The sequence below is a fragment of the Leucopleurus acutus genome (assembly GCF_964270905.1).
Source record: "Leucopleurus acutus genome assembly, chromosome: 7".
Classification (NCBI taxonomy): domain Eukaryota; kingdom Metazoa; phylum Chordata; class Mammalia; order Artiodactyla; family Delphinidae; genus Leucopleurus; species Leucopleurus acutus.
In genome coordinates this window covers 3822877-3844845 of record NC_139150.1, presented here as the reverse complement: position 1 = coordinate 3844845, position 21969 = coordinate 3822877, and the positions used below count along the sequence as shown (strand labels likewise).

Genomic DNA, 21969 nt, shown 5'->3' with positions numbered 1-21969 from the left:
CGGTGGTTGCAGTGCCCGTGCTTGGGAAGCATGGAATTGCCCGGACGCGCGCCCGCCCCGACGCTGGCCCCTGCCGGCCCGCTCTATGTTCTAGAAGAGGGGACTCCCGTGTTGAGAGCTCATGAAGAGAAACCCAAGCCACAACCAGGGGCATCAGATGGCGGCCTTAAGCAGGAGCGCCTCCCAGGACCATTATCAAGTGCCTCGGGCCCCGGGGCAAGGAACTCAGAAGGGTGGCTGGGTGCTCTGAGGGACGCAGCTGACAGCTGCAGGCTCGCCTGTCAGGCTGGGACCGCTGCTAACACCACGCGATGCCTCCCTGCTCTGTCAGCGGCAGCCTCACGAAGAGGCCGTGGCTGCCGACTCTTTGCTCCTACCTTTCTTCCGCCGCTTCGGCTGCTTCTGTTTTTTCTTCTTCAAGTTTTTTCAGGAGGCCATCCTTCTCCAACCTGCCGTATAAATCTAAGATCTCCAATTCAAACACTTGGGTGATCCTCTTCTGAGCTTCATACCTGCTCTCTGCGGCCTGCAGCTGTCCTCTGAAAGATACAGACCACCCCAGAATGTGGGAAGTTCTACTTAAATACATCACAGCAAAAACCTTTCCCCCTGAAAGTTACCTTGCCTGGAGTTTGACATCCTCTAAATATTTTTTCTGTTCCAAAAGAAGGTGGTCTTTCTTGGCTAGATGAGATTCCAGTTCCAAAATCCGTTTTTGAGCAGTATCCAGCCTCTGATTCTGCTGGAGAACATGGCTTCTGTTTTTTTCTAGTTCTTTCCGATATGCAGTTTTCATCATTTCTACTTCCTGAAAACAAAACAAAACAAACAAACAAACAAACAAGGAATCGGAGTTAGTACTTTTAAAAAATGAACATGCCATATCCACTTTGAAAAATCAATGAAACAAACACTGAGAAGGTACTTTATTAGTATATTGCTAGTGGAAATAGAAACTAGTACAACTTTCTGGAAAGTAGGCTGGCAGTAAGTACCTACTAATCCTTGCCTGAAATCTATCCCTTAGGAAATCATTTGAAACATGAATAGACATTTGGGCACAAAAATAATCAGCACAGCATATTCAGAAGAGCAAAAAACTAGAAACTATGAAGTCTAATGTCAAGAAGGTAAGTAAATTAAAGTACATCTTCTATTTAATAAGATTTTTTAAATTATGTGTATCAGTAAAAGATAAAAAAGCAGATTATAAAGCCACGTGAATAGTGTGATCAACTATGTTAACACACACATTCTGAAAACACGCCAATATTCAGTTATGATTTCAACACGGTGGAGGCGTGGGCCGGCACAGTGGTGGTGCAGTTCAGTGCAGTGGAGGTGCAGTTCAGAGTGGTGGCGGTGTAGGCCGGCGCTGTGGCAGTATGGGTCGTTTGTTTTCTTTTCTACTCTTCTCCCTCCCCTAATACCAACTAAGATAAAGCTACAGACGCAACAGCAATGAACATCTGCAGACCAGGTACCCTGACAAGGCTTGTCAATCACGCCAGGAAGACAACCTGCCTGCAGACCGATGGAAACAGCAAGTGTGCGCTATGCTCAGAGAGAGGTGGAAAGGATGCTCTTCTAACAAGTATATGCTCCGTTTGTGTTGTGTGGCTTTTTTATTGTGGTAAAATATGCATAAACTTAAAATTACCATACATTCGTCGTTTTAAAAAAGATAATAAACCATACGGAGCAAGGAGATGAGCTTCCCTGAAGGCACCCCACCTCGAAGACGACCAGCAAGCCCAACGCTTCCTCGGTCAGAACGGGATCGAGTTAAGCTCAGGACTGGGACCAGATAATGCGGCCGCTCCAGCTACGCCTGATGGCTCCAGGCTTCGGCATAGGTTAGGTAAACAAACTGAACTCTTGTCGGAAACGACAGTAAGTACTTACGGAGAATCAAACAAAGCATTGAACTAGGAACATCTATGCACTATCACTAACTCTCACAGCCATGTAAGAGGGGCTACACCCAGTACCTACCAGCCATTCCCCACCTGACGCTCAGATACCCATTTCTCGTCCCCTACTTGACTGAACAAGAGGAAGCCCAGCTCCAGGTCCAAACACAGGTTCAAAGCCATGGCTAGCTAGGGATGGACACATGACATAATCGTGGCCAATAACAAGGGTGGGAGGTCTGGTGGAGAGTTCCTGGGAAAGGTTTCCTTAATGAGAGAGACCTGCAGGAGGCGATGCTCTCCTCCTCCAGGGGACATCATGACATCTACCTGTGACAGTGTTAACTGTGGCACACACTTTGCAACCAGGAGCACAGACTGCCCAAAGACAAGGTTGAGAGGATAGGTCGAGTGGTGCAGAAGAGGGGAAAGAACGAGGCTCCTTGCTGCTGTCCCTCAGCTGCTGACTTGACCAACCTGGAACTCACCTGCCTCGGGACTTCTTGTCAAGAGATATAATGAAACTCTTTATGGCTAAGCCGGTGAAGTCTTTTTTTGTTGCTGCTTACAGCTGAAGGTTGCAAGTCAGTATCACCATGCGCATTTTATGAACTGTGAAGCCAGGCCCGAAGAGGTCAGGTGGCTTGCTTGAGGTCCCAAGGCGGTAAGTGTTCCAACCAAAAGATAGCACCGTGGCACCCATCCACATTTCTCTCGGGAGAGTTAGGAGTGTGTTTAAGTAAGCTTTTTCAGAGGTTCTCTAGTCCCTCAGGTCTCTTTTCCCTTCTTTCTTTTTCTGAGGCCATTATACTTCCAAAATTAATGAGAGCTGGTTTCTAGAGAAAGTTCCACATTTAACATCCTTCTAAAGGGAGTCTGAATCTGAGAGTTGAGAGAAGCTGAGAAATAAGAATAACTATTATGAAAATTCCATCTCTCTGATTCTAAGACTACTCCCTACATTTGGCCAAGGGAAAAGAAAACAAAGCTTTACAAAGCAAAAGCCCAAGAAATCCTAAAAAGAAAGCCTGTGTGTGATGAAGAAGTTAGTGACAGGAAGCATCTAAGCATTTATTCTTAAAATTCCATTCCCAACTCATTCACCAACAGTGAGGCTGTTTATCAAGTGACATAAAACTTCTGCCTCGACACCACTGGTAAGGCACTAATTAACGTAAGATCATCCCGACACTGGCCTTGTTGCCAGGACTGAACCACCATCTGCTGAAATCAAATTCAACATTACGAAGAAAAAAAATATTTCTAGCAGTATAAACCCACAGCCCAGAGAGTTATATGCTAAACAGAATTGGCTCCCCATCCTTTTTCTTTATCTGTTAGCCTGTCTCTCTCTCTTTAAAGACGGGGGCATGGGTAAGAGAAGGAAAACACTTTTGCGACTTCCCTGGTGGTCCAGTGGTTAAGACTCCACGCTTCCACTGCAGGGGGCACAGGTCTGATTCCTGGACAGGGAACTAAGATCCCGTATGCCATGCGGTGTGGCCAAAGAAAAAAAAAAAAGAAGAAAAACACTTTTATTACCTAGTCTGTACCAATTACCATTATGTGCTTTCACATATAACTGATTTAATTTCAAAGCAACCCAACTAAGGGAAACAAGTTTGTGTGACAGCTGAAAAGTGCCTGTGTTGCCAGACCAGGGAGAGGTGGAAATGACACTAGGTCTGCCACGCCATCTTTCAGGAAACAATTCATAAGCCATTCTCTGTGCTGTGCCATAGACATATTGCCTGGGTCCTAACAGCATCCCAGGTAGGGTCTGGCTCCTCAAGCCCACATACCTTTGTGGTGTCTGAATGCTTGTTCTGCAGTTGTTCCAAATACAGCTCGTTGACTTCCCCGAGAACCAACAGCTGCCTGTTCAAGAACTCCATCTGCTGTTGGACCGACTCACTATTTGAGAGCTAACAAAAACACAGAAACAAGCAAAGTGAAAGATCTGACGACGCAAAGCTAGCAAATGGACATTCAACAGGGAACCAGCTAGGAGCACACTATTTCAGGGCTGAGTCAGTGTAAACAAGCCCCATGGTTTCAAAGGCCACACCAAAACGGCTGGTGGGGAGGAAGGGATACAAGGGCAACAAAAATGGATAGAAACGTACTTCAAAATTGTCCCTATGCAAAGGGGAAGAGGCGCAGATGCTCCACATCAAAACTGGCCACCCACAGGGCACCTCGAGGAGATGGGTATGTACACAACCACCACAGCAGGGACGTTAGGTCCAGTGGGATAAAGCCCTGGGGTAAACCCACAGTTCTTGAGTAAGTGATTTACATATGAGTGCAATGACTTCCAAAGAGGGAAAGATCATAGCTCAAAAGCCTGAACGAACTCTTCACATTTATGTGAACGAAGTATTAAGAACAAGTTCCCAGGATACACACAGACCAGGGCTCAGGCTAGGTAGTTCCCTGCTGCAGGGCCGTCCATGCACTGTCTGATGTTTAGGAGCACCTCAGCCCCTCCCACTCAATGTCAGTAGCATCAAAAACGTCAACCAGTGGTGGTGCAGTGGTTAAGAATCCGCCGGCCAATGAAGGGGACATGGGTTTGAGCCCTGGTCCAGGAAGATCCCACATGCCGCAGAGCAACTAAGCCCATGTGCCACAACTACTGAGCCTGCGCTCTAGGGCCTGTGAGCCACAACTACTGAGTCTGCGTGCCTCAACTACTGAAGCCCGCATGCCTAGAGCCCATGCTCTGCCACAAGAGAAGCCACCGCAATGAGAAGCCCGCGCACCACAGCGAAGAGTAGCCCCAGCTCACTGCAGCTAAAGGGGGCCCACGCATAGCAATGAAGACCTAATGCAGCCAAAAATAAATAAAACACAAAACAAAACAAAAAACGTCAGCCAAAAATGTCTCCAGATATTGCCCAACGTCCCCTGGGGGGAGGGGAGCAGAATCACTCCCTGTTGGGAAGCCCTGACACAGACACACGAGTCATACACGTGTCCTGTCTGGAGGAAGGACATCAGCAGTGGTGTGAGCACGGCCCAGCTTGCTCGCCTCTTACCTTCTGAGACACCTGGCTGAGCAGCAGCTCGGTGTGGCACACCTTGCTGTTGGCCTTCTTCAGCTCTATGCGCAGCTCCGCGATCATGTTCCTGCAGTCCTCCAGCTTCGTCTGCCCAAGGAGACGTGCCAGGAAGTTACAGGGTGCCAGCAGGCCAGGCCACGGGTGCACCTGGCCATCGGCCCACAGAGAACCGGGAAAGCCTCGTGCCTCTGTCGCTCTACTATTCTTGGGCCATCAGGCTTAAAACTAACTTCTTAGCTTTAAAAAGTAAGTTATAGTTAATTTCTGAGTTTCTGACTGATTATCAAAAGGAAAAACAAAAAAGCGCTTATCAAATCTGCAGTTCCCAAACTGTGCACCAAAGAGCCCTAGGGCTACACAGCAGGCTCACAGAGGCGCTCTGGGGCTAGTTTTAAATTTCGAGGGAAACACAGCGCCATCTACTGGTCATGATGTGAACTACTAGCTAGAGGGAGCTCAGCGTTTCAGTTATCAGGTGCTCTACGTGCCTGTGGAACACGTATTATCTTTGCAAAGCTGGGCTTGTACGTGGTTGCTGTGATAAACATCACCATGAGAAAACCAATGTGAAACAAGAATTGAGGGCGTCAGTGTCTCATCTGATTCCAAGGTCTGAGACTCGGCAGTGCCCAACAGGTACACACACCGCATTTGTAAGTGACCATGGTCACTCAAAAATGAGATTGAAAATTGAAAAGTAAGTATGTGTATTATTTTCTAACAGCTACTAAGTCATTAGGACCTAAATCCTAAGTTGTCTGGATCTACTTACTAGGCAGAACTGTTAGATGTTTCTTTTGGCTGTGGAGTACCAGGAAAAAATTAATGAAATGCCGACAGAACCGTGAACCCAGAAAGCTGGGGACCCTCTGCCCTAAATAAAATGTACCTGACGTGAAATCTACGTGCCACGATTTCAGAGCTGAATCAGGTGCCTTCCCGCCCTTTCCTGGCGGCCTCTGCCGGGCGCCGCAGCGCGTACCTGTAACTCCTGGCTCTGGTTGTAGAACTCCTCCCGGTCATGCTGAAGCTGTCTGATCTGGCTGTGGAGCTGGGTGACCACCGTGTCTCGCTGCTCCTGAAGCTGACTGTATCTGGCTTGTTCTTTCTGCAGACTAACCTTCCATATCTGGATGTCTTTCTCTTGTAACTTCAACTGGTCTTTCTAGCAGAGACCAAAGAGGCCATCATTTTAGCTGCCTTCCAGCACGGGCAGTGACCCTCAAGTTCAATGCATGCTGCAGACACTTCATCTGAACAGGCACGAGCTAACCACAGGCCCAGAATCTGACAGCTCACTGCTGTCTAACTTGGCTTTTGGGCAAGGGTTTCCAAATTCCACATTAGCAAATGGATCAAAAGTTGCTTAAAGGACTTTTCTCAGCGATCAACTTGCTCCTGATACTTTCAAAAGTCCTAAGCACCAGCAATGAAGTAAGTGCTGGTACTGGCCAAGGTCGCTAAAGTGAGGAACACTGACTGAACGCTTACCTTGCACCAGCAATGCGCAAATGCTTACTGACACGGTTTTTTTAACCACCACAGTTAGAAAGTAGATGCTGCTATTATTATTCTCATTTTACAGAATGGGTAACAGAGGCCTCCAGAGGCTAAATGACTTTCCTAAGGTAATGAGTGTTAGAGCCAAGGTCACTCTCCAGGTCTGACTGGCTTAACTGCCCTCCAAGTTTCTGCCATAAAACTGCTTCAGGAGAGCCGGTTTTACATTTGGAGAAACAAAATCACCTTTTGCCTCTGTTATCATCATAGCCAATTACAGACCAACAGACACAAAAAAATCACTTGTCCCCGTGGGTTAGAAGAGCTGCAAGGGAATTCAGGGATGTGGCCGTTCACGTATTAACCTCAGAGACGAAGTGACCTGCCCCAAGCCGCACCAGCGGGCAGAGCCAGGATGGACAGCTCTGGCCTCGACCCCCGCCCGGGCCCCGAGGTGCTCACCATGGCAGCGTTGTGCTCCTCCAGAGCGGCTGCCCTGGTCACCTTGCGCAGGAGCCGCCTGTTCCGAAGCGCGTGCTGCTGCCTCTTAAAACGCTCATAGAGTAACTGGTTGTGCAGTAAAAGCAACTGGTTACGGAGGGAGCGGGTCTCATCTGAGGGAGCGGAGCCTGATTGTAAAGCAGAGGGAGGGTGGCAGAGATGCCTTTTACACAGCGCTCAGTCAAGCCCCAGCCAGTCGTTTGTTAGCTTAAGAAACACGATTCTTGAAGAAACAGAGTCACTCACTTTGCAAATGACCACCTGGTTTCCAGCCACAGTCACTCAGTGGGGAAGGGGGAGGGGCGGTACCTACTACCCATCTTCCTTTTAAAGGAACGCACAGGGGTACAATGTAGGATGGCTCTTTGAGAGCTCCAAGTGTTTTCCCCCACAAATCTGCTATCTATCTAATCTATCTATCTATCTATCTATGACTCCATTTCTTGCTTCTTGGTAGGTTATCGCTCAAGAACTGTCCCAGCAGCACTCACTTCACTTGGATCTTTTCTAGGGAAGGCTGGCATGAGGCCTGCCTCTTTGCACTTCTGTTCTCAAGCACGTGGTACTTGCCACTTTTCAAAAATAGGAAATGCTGACTTTGCAACACGTGAGAGACTCTGTACCCAAGCAGATAACCCAGCTGGAGCAGTAGGGAAGGGGAGATGTTTCCTATAGGGCACCTCCTTCAAGGACAGAAAAGGCAACAAAGCAGGATCTCTACGGGCTGGATTTGGAGCTAAAGTAACAACTTTACCTCCGAAGTGGGTCCAGTCGACAGACTTGCTGGGTAAAGACAACCTAGGAAAAAAAAGTTTTTGAGTGACAAAGTTACAGATCTTACCTAGAAAAATTTAACTGGACTTTTAATTGCAGCAACATTAAGTCACTTCCTTGTGGTCACAAGTGCACAGGCATGAGAAAGTTTCAAACACAAAGCCCACCTGGGGTAAGAGGAGGGGCCTTATAGCTGATGGAAGGGGCCCCCATTAAGCACCACCAAGTTTCCAGAGTGGAAAGGCCCTAACTCGGAGCTCATACTGTAGCCTCTGAATTTTGGTCAGCTCTCCAAGGCAACTGAGTGATCAAACACACTGAGAGCTGTTTTCAACCCTCTCTGTTGAGAAGCTACTGTCACCCGAGGTTAAGAAAAAAGCAGGTAATTTACCTGAGTCTATTACACTAAACTTCATTCAAAAAGGGATCATAAACATTACAGTTATCTGTCAAATTCCACCTTAGGTTATTCTACAGAAGAAAAATTAAAACTAGCATTCCCCAAGAGCCTGTTTAGAAATGGCATCACTGTGGACTAGTGATTCCCTTATTCTTTCTCTAGATCACCTTTAAAAGTGTAATAAAGAAGGGGTGAAAACAGTGCTCTCTGGCAGGTTCTTAACCCATGTAAGCAGGGGCAGGCTGCCATGAACTTGCATTGAAATGCTGACGGTTTTTACCTTCCATCTAATGGCCTATGTTACCAAAACAAAACAACAACAAATCTGCCGCTGGAGAAGGAGACTTCGTGACCACTATTTCTATATTATTTGAACACCATAACCTCATCCTCAAATTTTCAGAGAGCAAAGATGAAAGCATTTGAGCTTCTTCACAGCACAGTGGCACAAAACAGCCCAAATATAAAAGACTCATTTTTAAATGGCCTGTAACCTAAGGAATTACCTGAGTTTAACGCGCCTGTGTGGAGGATACACACATTCATGTACGTCAAAGGCAACAGGCTAGAAGGACGCCTGACAAAACAGCGAACCAACTGCCTCTGGTGAGCACAAGAATAATTCCTGTTTCCAACCACCAGCTTCTTGTAGTTTATAATCAAACGGAACGTTTAAAGGAAAAGAGAACAGCGCTGCCGCGCCTCACCTGTTGAGCTCCTTGCTGTGCGCGTCTGCCCCTTGCTGTATCAGTCTGTCCAGCACTTCCATGGGGGAGGCAGAGGGCATGAAGTCCTCCTCCGTGTTCCCTTTTGCTTTCTTTAGCAGTCCCTCCGTCTTCTTGCTGACAAAATGACGGGCAGTCTTTGGCAGTGCCACCTCAAAAAGATGATCGTATGGGGGAGGTTGCCCACCGCCAAACCCCACTCCCCTCTGAGGTGGAATTTTAAAAGGGCTGGGAGTGAGGATGCTGCTCTCCAGAGAGGCCTGGCGCTCTCTGTCCCCGGCAGGGCTCTCCTCGGCGCCTCCGCAGGGCAGGTCTATGGGGGTAAAGGCTTGCTTTGGGGTGTCAGGCCCCAGCCTGTCCAGGGCGGAGTTCAGAGGCTCAGGGTTCGCACCGGTGCCCTGGGCACTGGAGACGGCTGAGTGGGTCTTCCGCGGGCAGCCCGGGAGACTGTCCCGGTAGAAGGGAGAGTCAAAGCCTCCGCGAGGAGCTAGGGGCTCGGCGTCGGCTGTTGTGATCTCAGAGAGTTCTTTAGATATTGCCGCTGCGAGCAGGGAGGGAGAGAAGAGACAGCACAGTCAACAGGCCAACCTGGGTAAGGTCAGGCAGTGTGGGGTTGCACGCTGCCCTGGGCCCCCCAGAGGGACAGATAAACAGTGGCCTCCCTTTCCTGGGCACAGGACTCAGAATACAACTCCCATCTCCTCCCCCAAGAGAAGAAAAACCAAGCAAGCCTGTGTGTGTTGACGCTAAATCCTGGTACTAGGGCAGAACGAGGGCTTTATCAGCTCGCAGCGATCCCACGCAAGGCCAGAATCCCGCACGAGTTACCTTCTTCTTTATCTTTTTCAACACTATCTTCTTCAGAAGCCAGGTCACCTAAAAACCCTGGAAGATCACTGAGAGTGACAGACCCTTTGCTCCCAGGTAGCTCTTCTGAAGAGAAACAAAGACAAAGAAACACACTGGTCACCCCCGTCACTGTGAAAACTGCTTCCACTGTAACAGAATAGGTCCACTATGGTTCCTTCTGCTGAAGACAGAAAGCTACCACAGAAAGCCAAAATACTACAATAATCTAACTAAAGGTACCAAAAAATAATCCTACAGAAAATATAACTCTCTGTTCTTAACAGCTCAGAGAACAGATAAAGCCACAGTTCGACCAGCTCAAAACACAGGCACTTAAAAGCTTTGGGGGCTGTTGTTGTGAGGCTGGCTTTTCGAATTAATGATGTGTGTCATTATCTCTGGGCTTCAGTGATTGCGGTGCTCCAGAATGCCCCTGTTCCCACATATAACCCGTAAGAACCAAGCAAGGTCTACCGTCACCCAACATTTTACCTAATCCTCTGTCATTCGGAAGATGGTGTTGTCTATGCAGACAGGGCCTTGCGGAATCTGTTCTCTCTTCCTGAAAAGACAGGTACCATTTATATCACAAGGCAGAAAATTGTGTACATGTTCTCTAATGTTAGAGAAATATCCTAAACGCCTACAATTTTAGCATATTGTAGCGGAGTTTAAAGTTTAGCCCCATGGTTCTCAAACTGTTTGGTCTCAGGATGCCTTCCTATTCTTAATAATGATTGAGAATCTCAAGGACTTTGTTTATGTAGTTATACCTATTGATAGTTATCATGTAACAAACTAAAACAGAATTTTAAAATTATTAATTCACTTAAAAATAACAAACCCAGGAATTCCCTGGAGGTCCAGTGGTTAGGACTCCGGCTTTCACTGCTGAGGGCGCGGGTTCAATCCCTGGTCAGGGAACTAAGATCCCGCAAGATGTGCAGCGCGGCCGAAAAAAAACGACCCAATACATGTAAACATAAATAACATTTTTATAATAAATAAAAATAAGTTTAGTGAGAAGCGTCAAGCTGCTTCACATTTTTGCAATCCCTTTCATATCTGGCTTCGGGGAAGAAAGCTGGGTTCTTATGTCTGCCTCTGCTCTGCTGCTAGGCTATTCTGGCTCAAGTGTATGAAGAAAACTCTAGGGCCCACAGATAAGTAGTTATAAAAAGTAAACAGACTGTTTAGATAACTGTGGATAGCCATCTTTGATACTACACTAAAACTTGACAAGGGGTGTTTCTTCAAGGTTAGTTACAGTGCAGAATCTGAAACCATGGCAATTCACTCTTCACACTGTGTCAAGACCCACTGGTCTGCCTTGTCCCCCAAATGCGTCTTTTACCTACGTGTGATTCTATAACATATACACTGGGCGTGTAGAATACTGGGTCACCAAGTTATGTAGATCTTCTAAGTGTGGCAACATTTCATTATACAATATCAAAAACTCAAATTATTAACCAAGCTTCCCAAGACTTTTCAATCTCATCATAAAAGACTTGGGGAAACTATTAAGCTCTTGGTGCCAGATACCAGTTTTTTAATATTCTAGTTTCACCTTTTTATCACTGGCAACAAATACCGTCAGTTGTTTATCTTGAAGTGACAGACCCAGTTTGTCATCTAAGAAGCTAACTGCCTGCCAGACACTCAGGTATGAGTAACCATAGTTTGTCACCAGTTGTTCTTTCAAACAAAACTGCTGCTCCATGAAAAAAAGCAACTAGTTCAGCTCTTAACTCAAATAACGGCACAAGTGCTTGTGGTGGCCACCACACACTGGTATGCACTCAGGTGCTTGATGTCCATTTCCTACTTCATCACAAACAATATTAAACATATGCGTTCTTTCTATGGAATACTCAAGGTTTGTTTTGTTGTTGTTTCTTTTCTTCTGTTAAACTGAAAGAACACATCGAGGAAGAAGAATGCAATGCCTACTAGGAGAGTGTGATTTATACTAAGGGGCCAGCCCTTTTACCCACCATTGTTTCTGTGCCATGAGTATAAGTGCCAATGTGGTAAAAAGGGCGAATAACCACTTAGTATTACTAAGAAAGTAGTTCTGACCTGGCAGATGCCCTTAAAGCGTTTTGAGACCCCTGCAGTGAGCAGATCACACTCTGAGAGCTGCTGGTTAGTCTATTTTTTCTACCTCAACAAAATAAAGGCCATATAGGGTTAGTCTATTTTGAATTGATCTGATTCAAACCCATTACATTTTAGGTCAAACTTCTGTCTGGCATAACAGGCTTCACAAAGTGAGGCTGGAAGCACGTCACCGTGCTTGGGCGGCGGGGTGGGGAGGGCAGCAGAGGAGCCCAGGCAAACCTTCTTGGGGGCTGTGGCCATGGCCTGCGGGAGTGAAATGTGCACGTAGTCGTCCGAATGGCAGGGTGGGGCTGGAGGAGGAGAGGTTGCAGGGGTTCCCAGAGGAGTTCCTTTTCTACCTGCTCAGAGACAAGAGCAGAATATACACACTTTGAGGAAGTAAAACAATTAGGAAAACTGTCAAATTTGTTTCCGCTTAACTATTACTGCAAAGAAAGCTGCTAGAGTTAACTTTCTGGGGATCTAGATCAGTCTTTTTTTTTTTTAGGTTCACTTTATGTGTTGTGAAAGCTCCAGGGGTTTGTATTGTCAAAAATAGGTTTACTACTACAAATGGCTCTCAAACTCACTATTAGATCTAAGAGATAGTTCCTTATCATAAAAGGCCGGCCCCAACCAACCAGTCAAATCTAACCTAAGACATACATACCCGCTGTACCAAAGACTTTACTGTAAGGGTGTGACAAATCAGGTGGGACATTTCCAGGAGAAGTTGGAGGAGTGGTCATCCCACAAACCACAGATGGGCTCCAAAGAGTAGCCTAGAAGTTAATAAGGCAGGTCAGCGATGAGGAACGAATAGCTACACCTCCCGAGTTTTAAGTCCACGATCAATGATCTTAAACTTAGCCTTTCAACTGGAAAAAGGCATCTTATTAAAGCCTTATCAAGAGACACATTGCATTTTGTAAGTCTAGACTCCAAGAGAAAGCCAAGTGGCAACAGTAACTTTTCTTGCAAATGTCATGCATCCTTAAAAACTAACTCCTGAAATGAGCAGTGAGAGACTTTCCCAACCATAGGCTAAATCCTGACCCCAATGGTCAGCTTCACCAGCAAGCAGAGAAGAAAGCAGGCAACTACTTGACACCATACTTGTGGCGGCTCAGTTAACAGCCGTGTCGACAGGGAACTCAGAGTCTGAGGTAGCTGCCCTGGCGTGTTTAACAACATCAGCCGAGAAGTGGAGTGAGGGGTAGAAGTAGCACTGCCTACAATGGAAGGGAAAGAACACAGGGGTCAGTGTGTGGCTTCAGACTATCCTGATAAAGAGTTACGGTCCTCGAGACCATTTGATCATTTAAAAGCCTCTTTAAATACCCTTTGGAAATAAAGTTTAGTAAGGTTTGATGTCTAGTTAAGCTTTAGGATAACTTGAAAAAGCACAACCTGTGTGACAACTTCGCTGGGTGCTACCTATAGATAAGCCTAGACTTTTACATGAATCCAGTTCTGAATTGTCCAGGTTCATTCAAAACTGTGTCAAAAAAAAAAAAAAAAAAAAAAAAACTGTGTCAATGTGACAGCCCAGAGGGCCTCACTAAAAGTGTCTGAAAAAATCTAAGATTCCTTTATGAGCTGGAGCCTAGAAGCCAAATCCTTTAATCCATTTTCTTTGTTAAGTGTTGACACATCCCAAGTCTGCTGACATACTATCAAGAAGGAGATCAAGGACATGGGACTGTAAATTAAATTTAGGGGAAAATGGAGCCAAATTCAAATTTTAAATATTTGGGAAACAGTTCCTAGGAGCTGACCTAAGTCTTATTCTAGGAAAGGGAAAAAAACTCAACAAAAATAAACAATGCTTTCTAGAGACAAAGTTGTAAAGCAGATAAGTACCAAAGTCACTTTTTACCATAGCTATTCTGTGTGTCAACATAAGAGCTGGCGGTGACATCGGCTGAACGATGAGGAAAACGGGCTGAGATTTGGTGAGACACAGAATAGCCATCTTCATATGAGGCTTCTGTAGGGTCCAGAGAGATTTTGGCACATTCTATGACAACATCATGTGTTTCTAATCTCTTCCACCTGTGAAAGGCAACGAAAGTCAAGAAGTGCACGTTATAATCCATTTATTCAAACCATCAAATACTGAAGAGTGCTAACTCAGTGCCAGCCACTGAACTATGGCTAGCAAAGAACAGGCAGAACCGCGCCAGCCCAAGTACTAATCAGCACTATGATATAAAGAATTAGCCATTCATTTTACAAACCTATACCCTCCCTATTTAAAATGGTTATATCAAGTTATCAGAAACTAGTCCGAAACAAAAATTCCATCAACAAAAGACCAGGCGTAGCCTCAGAAGAGAACACAAACTATGCAGAGCAGCCACCAGGGGAAACTCTCCTTTGGCACAAAGGTAATCAAACAAGAGGGAGACCTGGAAACCGCCAGGTAGCTGAGGCTGACTTAAGGTCTCCTATCAAAGCCTCAGGATTCTAATCCATCCCTAGACCAGAAATACAATGCAGCAAGTCTCAAACTGAGAGAAAGCCCATGAGGATATCTGAAGAATTGTCTGAAGAGTCCTGTTATGTGATCCAGAGTTCCACTTCTAAGAATTTAGCCTATGGAAATAGACACACATCAAGATGGACAACACTCAGCGTAGCTTGTAATAGAAAGAAGAAAGGTCCAACCAAAGAGGAAGATTCTACAGAAGAAAAATTATTACACCACCGTGAAAAAGCATGCTTTCAGCAGATCAGTGGTTGCCAGGAGTGAGAGAGGAGACTGAACACCCCTCAAAGGGCATGAAGGAACTTTTTGGGCAGCTTCCAATTTTAGCTGCTTCCAGCTGAATTGTTACCCTACCTCCATATTTCTATGCTTCAAATTTCCTGATGTCTGAATTTTTAGACATCAACTATTTTTTTAAATTAATTAATTAATTTATTTTTTGGCTGTGTTGGGTCTTCCTTGCTGCACGCAGGCTTTCTCTAGTTGTGGCGAGCTGGGGTTACTCTTCGTTGCGGTGCAAGGGCTGCTCATTGAGGTGGCTTCTCGTTGCGGAGCATGGGCTCTAGGCGTGCAGGCTTCAGTAGTTGTGGCACGCGGGCTCAGCAGCTGTGGCTCGCGGGCTCTAGAGAGCAGGCTCAGTAGTTGTGGCACACGGGCTTAGCTGCTCCGCAGCATGTGGGATCTTCCCGGACCAGGGCTCGAACCCGTGTCCCCTGTGTTGGGAGGTGGATTCTTAACCACTGCACCACTAGGGATGTCCCAAGACATCAACTATTAAGGTCCTTATGGTAGGAGAGGATTTAGGTCATTTCCGTATATCCTTTTCCCTTCTCCCCAGTGCTCTCAAAACAGTGTATCATTGTTTTGTGGTTTCAGAATTGATTTTGAACAATTCATTATAATGACTAGATGAGCACCACTCGTGGCTGAGCCAAAGAGTATACTACAGTATTTCCTTTGCTGCTCAATCTAGTTTCTCCTGGAGTTTGAATGTTGTTGCTCCTTTTCCTCAGTCTTCTAATGTGTCTATTACTAATCCTTCCTAATGTGGCTCTAGCAGTTCTGAAATAATGCCTAATATAATTTGTTCATAATGAAATGCAAATAGTCTACCAGGATTATTCACCCTCTCCTAAAGAGCCCCCTGCTGGAGCCCTCCCTCTCCCACTGGTTGTTCTCAGCATTGCTGTGTTATACCAAGACTTCCCTTGACCAAGACCCTAAGTCAGGTCCTCCATTTCGGGAACTCTGTGTCTTCCTCGGTTTTACTCTCGTTTTGGTGGAAGACATGCTCTAGTGGTTCACTGAGGAAGGGTACATGTGAGGTAAATTTGAGTCCTTGCATGTCTACAAATGTCTCATACTTGATAGGCAGTTTGGTTGGGTATAGAATTCTAAGCTGATAACCTTTTTTCTCTCAATTTTGAAGGTGTTTCAGAAGCTAACCTCATTCTGATTTCTGATCTTTATAGTTTTGGTTTTTTCTCTCTGAAAGATTTATCCCTGGTGTACTGAAATTTCACAATATTGAGGCTTAGTAGCATTCTTTTTCATTGACTGTGCTGGGAACTAGATAAGCACCTTCAATGTGGAAACTCACGTCCTTCAATTCTTGTATTTTCTTGTATCATTTGTACTTGTACTGGAAATTTTCTTCTGTTATTTCTTTCACAATTTCTTCCCCCACCAAAGTTTTCTCCTCCCCTTTAAAGACTTCTTTACTAGACTTCCTGGACTGATTATTTTAAATTTCTTCTTTCATTGTACTCACCTCTAGCCTTTGATTCTGCTTTCTGAGATATTCTCAGCTGTGCCTTTCAATTCTTTTACTGCAGTGTTTATTTTGGCTATCATTTTTCATTTTCAACAGTGCTTTCTTTAGTCTCTGACTGTGCCCTTCTGTGGCATCCTGACCTTTATCTATGCACAAATGCTTCCTCTCTGTAGCTACTGCAGATGTTTCCTTCTGCTCTCTGTATTATCATTGTTTCTAGCTCCTTTTTCTTCTCTTTACATTGGTCTCTTATCTTTGGTGTTAGAACTTCCTTCAAAGGCCAGATGACCCATCTATCCAAGGTGAAGGAGGCTCTGTAAGTTGATCCAGGAGGCTTCCGAGTTAACACAGATTGGACATACACATCCAATTGTAGACTCTCCCCAAACCCCACCAAGCCTAGAGTAAAGATTCCTTTATTTGTTTCCTTTTAAATATAAACCCACAAGAAAGAGAAGAATGAGAAAACAGAGAACAGCACCACATGTTTTTGAAACTAGAAAGCAGATAGGCAAGTGGTGACTGACTCAGTGAATCCAGGAAAGCAGAATCCTAAGCTGCCAATGTTTCAAAGCTAAACGTCAACCTGATTTATACTGAGCAACCCTTAAAAAGCTAAAGAATTGGTATACATCGAGTACTTCTGTATACCTGTACTTCTGGAGATGAGTGACAGGTAGGTGAGGGCAGCTAAAACCAGTAAGACAGGGTAAAATCTACCGAGGAGCAGTTAGAGCCCTGAGACTCTGACTCTACACTCCCACTTTTCTCACCAGAAATCCAGATTATTCTCTGAGGAGGTTAAACAGAGAGTATCGGGACTGAGGTACTCCAGAAATGGTTGAGGGCACGAGTACTATTCAAACAAGAGGATTAAGTGAGCAGGTACATTCTGAATGCCAAGACCACTAACCTCTCCCCACCAAGCAGCCTCTTCCCTCTAGGAGTAGCCAAATCCTGGCCAGATTAGACATCAGAAGACCCTTTCCTGAAAAAGTCCGACCAGCTCAAATGGAAACCAATACTGACATCAGCATCTCCAACAGATGCTCAGATCGACCTACAAGTGAACAAGCCCCATCCCTGTGAGCAAAGCTTTTTAGTCTCCTCACCCAGATATAAACCAATCTCTGCAGAAAGCCTCAAATTTTTAAAAAGAATAACAAAAGAGCAGTTTAAAGGAAACAGATTATGTAGGGAAAAGAAAACCTTAAAAAAACGCCTATCAATCTTATCAAAGACATGAGAGACTGCATCCATGAAATAAAAACAGGCTACTATAAAAAAGGAGCATTCAGAGAACTAAAAAGAGCTCTTAGGTACTGAAAATATGGCAGAAATGGAACTATAATAGAAAGATTAAGAGCTAAAGACAAGGAAATCTTTAGGAATATTTCCTAAAGAGAAGAGGAGAGCAAAGAAAAGCAGGGAACTGCTCCAGGAAGTCCCAAGCAGAATACTAAGAGTTCCAGAAAGAAAGACAGAGACAGTCAAGGAAAAGAAATCAAGCACAAATAATTAAAGAAAATTTCCTAGAATTTAAAGATAGGAGCTTCCAGATTGGACAATGAGAACACATTCATATCAAGGGACATCACTAGGAAATTTCAGAATATTACAAGAACAACCAGAAGACAGTAAACACAGATGATCAGAAATCAAAATGTCTTTTGATTTCAATAGCAGCATTGGAGGCAAGGCAGCAATGGAATAATGCCTTCAAGTTGCTGAATGAGAATGACTCCCAATCTAGAAATCTATACCCACACAGAAAATGACATCCTTTCTCTAAAAGCTACTAGAAGATATATTCCATGAATGTAAGAGTGACCCAAAAAAGAAGGCATGAGATACAGGAAATGGGAGAACCTGCACAGGAGAGAGGCACAGAGAAGCCCCAGGAGAACAAGATGATAGCTGTGTACGAGGCACAGAAGACAACCTGGTCAGATCAGAACAGACATGCCAAGAGACAAGCGTGTTGCAGGCCATCTCTAAGGTTTCTGCTGCCACCATACCCTCTTTGTAACTGAGGGACAGAGTGTCTAGGTGACAATAACTTGTTGGTACTGAGCTTGTCTTGTTATGCACTAATGAAGTTCCTACTCTCCCTTCTCTGCCAGGATCAGCTGAGGACATTCATTTCATCCCACAGAATGATTCTGCTCTGACCTATTCCTGGAAGCAGCCACAGTGAGTTCAGGAGCACAAACAGAGCAGTCCCCTCCCTCTGCCATATTTCGGCAGCACATCCAGCCCCTGGCCCTCACTATCTGGCCTCGCCAGATGCCCTGACTAGGGGAAGCCTTATGTTTCCCAGGACTTGTTCATGACTTTGCCCACCGACTTCCCTGGAAGGGACTCCTGTAAACTCTCAAGGAAGGGGACACCCAACCAAGACTCAGACACTCAGTTCCTCCTCTCGCCTCCTGGGAACCTTCACCTCATGATGACAAGACGGCCTTTTCCAAGGCCAGACTTTGCTTCCTAATTAGCTTTTCAAAATGAAACAATACATGTGGTCAAACTATAAAGAAAAGAAAGAGAATGATTAAAATAAAAGCAAGAATAGTAGGTGCCTCTGAGGTGAGACATGGAACAGGGAGAAAGATGGCTGCAATGGCGGAGGTTAATGTCCCATTTTTTTCAGCCAAGTGGTAGCTACACAAGTATCCATGTGTTATTACTAAACTTTTCTTACACATTTGCTATGTTTCTCTACATATATCTCACAGCAAGTTGCTTTAACCTGAGGTTCGTGTGGCAGAAGGAGGGCTCGTAGAGAAGTGAAATTTGCTGAAGGGGGATCATGCCGTGAGCCACCTTTCCCAGTGGGAGATCCTCCAATGTCAATACCCGTGGACCCCTTGTCCCCCAGAAGGCTTCAATCCCCAGCCTGGGGAGCATGAGGCTGGCAGCCAGCCAGAGAGAAGCGGCGGGGAGGGGCTGAGCCTCTCACAGCTCAGTGTGTAGGATTTCACCCTGGTCCCCCCTTTCCAGTCATGACTCAGCTCCACCCTCCATCATGCTTGGCGTCCTCAAATCAGGAGCCTTGCAGGCTCCACTTCCCCAGAGAAGGAACCTGGGCACTTCTGCCAAGCCCCGTGGAGGATGGCAGTCGCTTGGCTAAGCAGGACAGAGAAAGGGACCCGGGGAGCCCGGCCACTCGACGTCCAGACTCTCCACAGTGCACTTGGTTCCAACCACACACCTCAGCGCCCGCCTTGCACAATCACACTGAGCTGCGAGCCTTTCTGGGGTTCTGCGGCGTGGGTACCTGCACTGCAACCTCCTCCATCCTGTCTGTGAGGAATACGCTTTAGACTCACGCATACAAAGTTATTTTACTGTAAAAGTCCATATGGACTTTTATGGAATGATTCCATAAACAGAAGAACACGCTTCCCCAACAACACCTCAGAAGGGACATCTCCGAGGTCACATTTTCAATTTCTTAATTGAGCCTATAAAATTCTGTGTCACTAGTTCAGTTTCTATACCTTCGAGGGTCCAGTTCATGGTCCTTGGATCCAGTCACTAATTCTGGGTGAATTCGCACATGCTCCATCATTGGCTAGAAGAGTTTGGGTTGACAAGTTATAAAAGGCTTAAGTTTCTATGGTATTTCTACACAATGAAATATTATTTGACAATAAAAAGGAATGAAGTACTGATACATGCCACAACATGGATGAATCCCGAAACATTATGTTAAGTGAAAGAAGCCATTAACAAAAGACCACATATTATATCATTCCATATAAATGAAATGTTCAGGACAGGCAAGTCCTATAAAGGCAAAAAACAGATCAGTGGTTACCAGGGCTGGGGGCAGTGGGCAGCACAGGGAGAAGGCTGAATTTCTTTTCAAATTTCCCTGTCTATCATTTAATACAGAAGTTATAAATGCAGCCTATCTACACAGTTGCTATGTAGCAAATAAACGAGTTTTTGCTACTTACCTTGACCACCTCTTCAAAAGTCTCCAGGTTCTCCTTCATACTGTAGTGAGAACGTAGGAAGGAGACAAAGTTGCAAGGGTACATCCCATACAGGCGATGGAAGAGAGCGTAAACGCTGGCATGGAGGTGGACGAGATAGATTTCCGTTACGTGGCCTGAAAAAGAAAACATTGAAAGGAGTCACCGAGCTGAACACAAGACTGATGTGTGTGAAACAGACACGAGCACAGGGCTGCCAGCGTGACTCTGCGTACGTGTGCTCCTACCCTGCTCCAAAGATAGTTAAGTAAGTAAGAACGGTTTTCTAAAATCCAAACCTGAACACACCGGACACCCCTGTCTGAAACCCATCAGCGGCTCCCCATGGCCTCCGGATAAACTCCCATCTACTTAGAGTGACCCATAAAGGCTCACACCGATCTAATCTCTGCGCTCCTCTCCAGTCACCCCTAAAATAGGACCCCAGACATTCTCATAATACTGAACCGCCTTTACAACGGTACTCCCTGAAATCTGTAATCATACTTCTCCACGGCCCTCCTCAGTACACATCTCTTGAGAACAGCACTGACTCACTCACCTCTGTACCCTTAGTGCCTCGCACTGGGCTTGATGCGTGAGAGGCGTTCATATATTTGTGGAACGAATGTGTGAGAATGTTTTAAAATCAGTTTGTAGTCTTAGCTATGCAGATTTGTAACTATAGAGTGAAAAACTACCACCCAGAAATTAGCTTAAAGAGCTAAGAGTGGGAGAATTAGAAAATTTGATTCATCTAGCGTTACCTAGACCCTATGGAAAACCCCAAGTCCACAGTATACATAAAGCTCCTCTAAATTAACGGACATCCCCAGGAAAAGCCTACGAGACAAGCCGGCATCATATGCGCCTCAGGCTTGTCACTTAATCCTGCACAGGAAGCCAGAGTATTCCATTTCCCAGGGCTGACACATTTCATTCTTTCAACACGAATATCTCATGCTGGGATGACCAAAGGATTCCAAATTTTGCGTGTTTATATAGCTTCTGAATCATTTTGATAGAGCTGTACTACCTGTCGATATGGAAAGAAAACCCCACTGTATTGGAAACTAGAACACTAATTAGGACGTGCTGCATTCTCTCTGCTCCTTCCACATTTACGATGGACAAGTTCTCTGAACCTGAAGCTTGTGTTCTGTCACTATAGACCAGCAGAGGAAGACAAAGATGTACCACAAGCTTAGTCCTATACTGCTATGACACAGATTGAAGTTGTTTTTCAGTTTATTGAAAATCAGGAAGTTGTACCTACCACTCAGTTTCTCTGACAACTAATCCTTCTAAGCCAACAATATAAGGAAGGTATCTCAACAGTCGTGCTGCTTCTTTTTTTTTTTTAATTTGTTGGCCGTGCCACACGGCATGTGGGATCTTTGCTCCCTGACCAGGGATCGAACCTGCACCCCTTGCACTGGAAGCATGGAGTCTTAACCACTGGACCACCAGTGAAGTCCCAACAGTCATGCTTCTTATTTGTGCCTCTGGTGGACGTACCTGAGGTATTTCCTCATCTGGCTGGTGACAACCAGCCATTTCAGCTTTAGAATGCTACAAGTCCTTCCCTTCCAGCACATGACCTGTTAACCAATCATGAAAGCACTCACTTGGTGGGGCATGACAGGTATAGAAGGAGATCTTTACCTGGTTTCTTCAGGCACCATGACGAAAGACGGCCAAAAATATCAAAGAAATCACGAAGGTGCTGCTTCCCCGACTGTGGAATCATCGGTAGCACGGTTACCAACACTAAGGCCCCTGTTGTGAGGACAATGGCGTCGGTGTCCACCTGCAGGAGGGACGGTCAAGAAAGAGGAAACACCTGTCAGGTGCAGCATTAGAATCCGCACGCTTGGAGGTTCTAACACCAAGG

The 21969-nt window shown here is 45.5% G+C and overlaps 1 protein-coding gene across 1 annotated transcript in view; it reads right to left on the bottom strand.

Moving 5' to 3' along the window:
- The window catches only part of TSC1 (TSC complex subunit 1), a 44195-nt gene that overhangs the window by 864 nt on the left and 21362 nt on the right, over positions 1-21969 (bottom strand). The window contains exons 6-22 of the mRNA XM_082842499.1: positions 21741-21885; positions 20058-20212; positions 19596-19669; positions 13710-13885; positions 12947-13062; positions 12501-12612; positions 12071-12189; positions 10220-10289; positions 9707-9811; positions 8861-9419; positions 7734-7777; positions 6941-7107; positions 5961-6143; positions 4955-5065; positions 3716-3838; positions 621-808; positions 378-539 (exon numbers count right to left, since the gene is read on the bottom strand). Coding sequence (XP_082698625.1) covers positions 378-539; positions 621-808; positions 3716-3838; positions 4955-5065; positions 5961-6143; positions 6941-7107; positions 7734-7777; positions 8861-9419; positions 9707-9811; positions 10220-10289; positions 12071-12189; positions 12501-12612; positions 12947-13062; positions 13710-13885; positions 19596-19669; positions 20058-20212; positions 21741-21885 — 2609 coding nt within the window. The remainder of the gene's footprint in view (positions 1-377; positions 540-620; positions 809-3715; positions 3839-4954; positions 5066-5960; positions 6144-6940; positions 7108-7733; positions 7778-8860; positions 9420-9706; positions 9812-10219; positions 10290-12070; positions 12190-12500; positions 12613-12946; positions 13063-13709; positions 13886-19595; positions 19670-20057; positions 20213-21740; positions 21886-21969) is intronic.